This window comes from Macrobrachium rosenbergii, chromosome 37, assembly GCF_040412425.1.
Source record: "Macrobrachium rosenbergii isolate ZJJX-2024 chromosome 37, ASM4041242v1, whole genome shotgun sequence".
Lineage (NCBI taxonomy): Eukaryota > Metazoa > Arthropoda > Malacostraca > Decapoda > Palaemonidae > Macrobrachium > Macrobrachium rosenbergii.
The window spans coordinates 35,531,227-35,537,358 of record NC_089777.1 but is presented as its reverse complement, the minus strand read 5'-3'; the positions used below and the strand labels follow the sequence as shown (position 1 = coordinate 35,537,358).

The 6,132-nt window shown below is 36.0% G+C and overlaps 1 protein-coding gene across 1 annotated transcript; it reads left to right on the top strand.

The window, feature by feature from the left end:
• Positions 1-934: 934 nt before the first annotated feature.
• On the top strand, positions 935-5,898 carry LOC136825482 (helix-loop-helix protein delilah-like). The gene is made up of 2 exons (XM_067082012.1): positions 935-1,033; positions 1,265-5,898. The coding sequence occupies exon 2, from the start codon at positions 1,408-1,410 to the stop codon at positions 2,236-2,238; it is 831 nt and encodes a 276-aa protein (XP_066938113.1). The 5' UTR covers positions 935-1,033; positions 1,265-1,407; the 3' UTR covers positions 2,239-5,898.
• Positions 5,899-6,132: the final 234 nt, after the last annotated feature.

Below are 6,132 nucleotides of genomic sequence, written 5' to 3'. Positions count from 1 at the left end.
TTATACAGCAATGGTTTGCTTCTTTGACTTGAGAGAGAGAGAGAGAGAGAGAGAGAGAGAGAGAGAGAGAGAGAGAGAGAGAGGTGTGTTCAAGAGTAAGCTTTTATTGACAAAAGAGAGAGAGAGAGAGAGAGAGAGAGAGAAGGTGTGTTCAAGTCTAAGCTTTTATTGACAAAAGAGAGAGAGAGAGAGAGAGAGAGAGAGAGAGAGAGAGAGAGAGAGAGAGAGAGAGAGAGAGAGATAAATGAATCTTCATGTCCAAATATGTGTATTCCTCACCTGATAAATAAACTTTGTTGACTACTTTCATTTATATACTTCTCTCTCTCTCTCTCTCTCTCTCTCTCTCTCTCTCTCTCTCGGGCGCCAGATATCAAAACAGAATTGGCATCAGTATTCAGAAAATCTCCGCTATGAAGGTTATTTTTATCCATTCGCAACTTTCCTTTTTTGTTCTGGCACGATGATGCTGGCATCTAAAAATACATTTATGAAAAAAGAAGCTATTAAAAGAAAATATGAAAGGGAGGAAATAAAAAGAAAATCACTGAGTGACGTAGAGGCTTTAGATATAATATTCTGTGACTTTTGCAATCCTCGCGCGAGAGAAGCTTTCATCAACGGACCTGTAATAGCCAAGGCCGCAAACTGCTCGCCACATACCAGGTCAAACCTGCGAAAACACCTGTGGTAAAACGATCCCCTATCCCGGGCTACCTGCTGGTTTTGACACCTGCAATCACTCGGGGTTCATGCTGTGTCTTTGCTTCGTCCAAATGCGTTTCAATTTTCCCACCAAAAAAGGATTTATATGGTTCGATTTAACGTCAGTTATGGCACAGGGTGAGGGCATGGTTGGAGAGAGAAAGAGAGAGAGAGAGGGTGTGTGTTTGTCTGTGTGAGTGAGAAAGAGAGGGAGAGAGAGAGAGAGAGAGCCAGGGAGGGTGAGGGTCGGTCACTCAGTATCTTGGGTGCTGTGGTAAAGCCAGGACGTACAGCCTCCTCCTTCTCTCGGTTCTCACTGACGGCTCAGGTGAGAGATGCTCAGACACTATTGCGGTTTGAACGTCGTCCTTCTCGTCTTCTTCTCCATCTTTTGGATGAGAAGGCCGATCTCATGAATACCTGTTGAAATAATTATAGCGCTTCTCAGGTGGATTAGTCAACAGTGATTTTGTTGGGATATCTTCATTCCTAGATTCCTCATAGCTATTATGTTCTTTTCTCGATTATTAAAAAGAGTCTTCACTCCCTCTTGTTTCAGATGTGCTTGTGAGGATAAGGATAAAGACTCTAATAAGGTGAACGGAAGGAAATTCTATTGATAATAGTTACGGAAAATAAACAGTCGGAGAACAGGAGTTTAAATGTGAAGTGTCGCCTGTACTCGAGTTCCGGTGCCACACCATGGTGGTCAATCAGAGCAGTGCCAGAATGGATAACCTTACAGCAGAACAGGGCAGTAGTAATAAAGAGCGGGTGGACGGCAATAATAATGATAATAATGATCCGAATAACAATGACGCTGCCAGTGGAACAGATAACAACAACAACAACAACGAAGACAGCAACAGTTGTCAAAGTGTCAGCAACAGCAACACCATTACCGTCTCGGCAAATGTCAAATACCAGCTCCGTCCCAGGTCACTCCAGGCGAGACGATTCTGCGACAGCGACTGGTCTATTCAGGACACCATCATAAGACACAAACCACGCCCACCTCCTCTGTCACGATACAGAAGGAAGACCGCAAACGCCCGCGAGCGACACCGCATGCGACAGATCAACACCGCCTTTGAGAGCCTTAGGGGAGTCCTTCCGTCCTGGGTGTGCAGTCGAAGAGCAGCGTCTGACCTGACCAAAATCACCACCCTCAGGTTAGCCTCCGCTTACATCCGCGCGCTGCAGGATATCCTGGAAGGAAACGCCGACGAAGAGACCTATCCTTGGGTCCTCGCCAACATCTTGGACGGGTCCACCTCCAAGAAAGAAAATCCCAAACTCGAAAGCCCTCCGGAGGCCACAATCAAAACTCAGTTGTCGCCTCCTTACACTCCCCAAGAGGGCGACCTTGTGTCTCTCCTTTGCAGTTCCTCAAGTGCTACAGTTCTCGAGGAGAACCTCGAGTTCCCATATTTGTCCTCGATGTCCGAGGGCGACGACATGAGCTTCTTCCTCGGGTGTGATTCTCCTCGGAGCTGGCAGACGCAACAGCAACACACGCCCCTCGTAACTTGATGTAGGCGTCAATAGAAAAGAATTCTGTTATATTCATCATTTCTATTTATAGAATGTAATTTTATGTCACTTCTGGGAAAATATGCACTTAACGACATCTTCTCTGATAAATGTCAAGACAGTCTCTATCCATGAAACGGAACATTCCGTTCCGACTATGTCGAGAGAATTTACTGTGTTGTGATTAATGTAGAAAACAGAATATTATAGGGCTAGGGTTGACAGGCAAATTTAGGTTTTGATATGGCGGATGTATTTCTTAAGTGTCTGAAATTTATGGCTATGAATTTGTAGTAATTTCGTTTTTTACTGGTGAATCTATCAGGCAATAACTCAACCCCATAAGTGTAGTTGACTGAGTTCGGGTTAATGATTCATATCAAAAGCATTCTAATCAGTGCTTGAAATGCATCTTAGTCACCTTTTGCTGGTGAGAAAATAAATTGATAATTTACCTATAAAACTCGCCAAAACTGTATTAAAATGATATTCATGTATAGGAAACTAATATATATTTTTTTATAGAATATGATAATAGCAAATCCACCTGGACAACAAACATTCCTTACTAACGAGAGTACAAAAATTCTATTATTTATTCAAATAGTTTTTAAGTCACAATTAGGCTTCTAATGAATATGGTAGTAAGATTTCTCCCTTTCAAACCAGAAATGATTAGAAATAGCTGCTCGTTGCATGAACCTCCGATGCAAAATGACAGATATAGCGTTAAGTATAGTAAATGTCAACTAAATCCTTGGAAGAAAACCTGTCTTTCGGAGTGTTATTTTATAATTGGTCGACATTTGATTTGTTAACCCGTTAAATCTTGCTTACTGCACAGAATTTTTAAGTTTTGTATTTTTTAAAATAAATTTATTTATAACATCGGTCAAAAATTGATTGTATATCAAAGTTCTCGTTCAGCTTTATTTTGTTACTATTATTATTATTATTATTATTATTATTATTATTATTATTATTATTATTATTATTATTATTATTATTATTATTATTATTATTATTACGTATTTTAAGCTGACTACAGGGTCAGAAATATCAAATCTCCAAATGCTAGCCTGAAGAATTCATCAATTTGTATATTTTTCATTTTTGAAAACTGATATACTAATTTCAGTTTTGCAGAAGAAACAATAAAATGTGGTCAGGTGTAATTAACGGCGTAATTAACAATATCATCTATCAGTCTGAATATATCGAAAAATAATTCCTTTCACAGTCAAACCATTTAACATTCTTCTCTCCAAACGCTGATTATCTTTTTAGTTTATATACCGTTATATTCACAACTTGATATATATTGGACTTGCCAGTTATGGACGGAATGCTTACACCCAGTTCTTAGCTATTTTGTATGTTCACTGACTTTAAGAAATAAACGGACGTATTCCTTGATATTTCTCATATCCATAATTTTCAAAGACAGAGAAAGACCGCAGTAAGCCATGAAAAGTATATTACAATTCGCCGGTGCATTTTGCGAAGCCAATTGCAAGAAGCCTTAGTTTACCGTGGTTGTCCAAAGCAGTCTGATAGCTGCGCCAACGTGAACGCAGATAAACAGAACACATGACAAGAAATTATTAGTTTATAACCCTTATTCTTAATCCCTTGGCCTTAGATGTGGTATTGCTGAGCTAAGGATGTACATTTTGAGTTTACTCGTACAGTTAATTGTGTTTCCTTTTTATAGATAAATGATAATATATAGGACTCTGCTGGTGAAAGTATACATGCTATAGCTTCCTTAACTTAAAAGATGGATCTGTTGTATTCTAGTCTTAAAAGTAGAAGTTAATATGGTTAAAAAGTCCTATGATTCATTTGCGAAAGGACTTTTGTGATTCCATTGTACACATATATGTCCCTATGTATATATGTGTATGTATATAAAATATATGTATATATTATATATATATATATGTATATATATATCATGTATATATATTAGTATATATATATATATCAATATATATATACACATATGTAATGTTATGTATCTAATATACGTATTTGCATACAGTATACATCATCTCCCGGATTTTGTCATAAGTCTTTCTCATATTTTGCAAATTTTGATGAAGAATACTCAGTGCCTTTTTGCAAAGTTTAATGACAGACAAAGAAGGAGAAAATAAGAAGCCACTCAAGGATAAAGCATTTCAGTGTGTTCTAAATAATGAGCGCCAATGAACAATGATAACAAACTGACAGGAAACTTTTGGTACCATAACACAGGAAATGACATTTAATTTTCCTTTCCTTTTTTACTTTTTTATGAAAATGTTTATAGCCGTTCAAGTTCTCACAGATAGATATTGAACTTCCGGATATGTAGTTAGTATTTTGTAATGTTCCACTGTGCCACAAAACATGTTTAGAACAAGATTTCCCGAGGCTTCTAAAATACAATAAAAGAGTTAACTAGACCACGTACTTTGCGTTATAAAACTTGTTGCGCTGAACGTTTTACACAAACATGCATTTAAACATATGTCCACGTTTTTGTACGAATATATATACACTTCATACATGTAAACATCATTTCCCAAGGATTATTCAGTTAACTCTCCATTTCTAGAGGTCTCTGGCATCTTGTTCTCACTATCTTAGAGATTAATGTAAAAAGTGATTAAAGATAGATAAGGGTGCGGGTTGTTACTGCCACGAGCATGAAGTAATTACTGCTGTAGATTTTTTTTTTATCTCCCGTAGATGTAGTTAAATTATAAGTGTATGTTAAAGAAATAATGATGTTTTAAGCTGTCCACGTGGTGAAGGTTTCATTTTTCAACTTTACTGGTAGAAGCGTTTCGGCCACTTTTGAGGCCCTCTGCTGTGCAGAGAAAGTTTAGTGGCTTTTAGAAGACTCCGGACGGAAGAACACGCATGGTTCTATGAAGACCCAGTACTCTTTCTTAACTGAGTATGTTCCCATATAAGATGGATGTGATTATCCGAATTGGTCCATATTTTGATATCTGTTTGTCTTGAAAGCTAAATTTTGATTTATTTATTATTAAGATTTTAAGCAGGATTTTCTTCAGCGAAGAATTGAACATTATGTGCTACTTATTTACGTATGCTATAATTTTGTGTTCCTAGACATTTTACTGTACATATTTGCTTATTTGTTTGAAATATTCAGAAGGCGCCATGAAGTACTGAAAAGGGCAGACAAGAATCGGAATGATTCACCAAAACATTCTGAGAGGTTCAAGAGAATACGGAAACCTTAGACCAACCACAAATATTCAATATAATCAGCAAAGCCTTAAAACAAAGTCGGGAACACTTTACAGAATAACAAGCAAAGTTTATAAAGTCATTTTACGAAATTTACCCTTTTCAGTAAGTAAAATCGAAAATCTAATCTATAGAGTGTGCTTCTGAGATCAAATGCTTCTTCCGTCCCGTGACCTCGGGCTACTGACCTGACCTCTCTGCCACAGCCGATAGATGTAACATCTAAAGCAATCCCGGTATTCATTTCTAGTCATAAGTTTGTGCCATGTGATGGAATCGAATCTTTATACTTGTTTGGATGATGATTATAATAATTATTGTTTGGTTTTAGCATATGTATGTGTATATATATGTATGTATGCATATATTTATCTATGTATGTCTATATATACATATATATAACGTATATATATTTATACAGTATATATATATATATATATATATATATATATATATATATTTATATATTTATATATGTATATATATTATATATGTATATCTATATATATATATATATATTTATATATATATATATATATATATATATATATATATATATATATATATATATATATATATATATATATATATATATATATATATATATATATATATATATATATATAT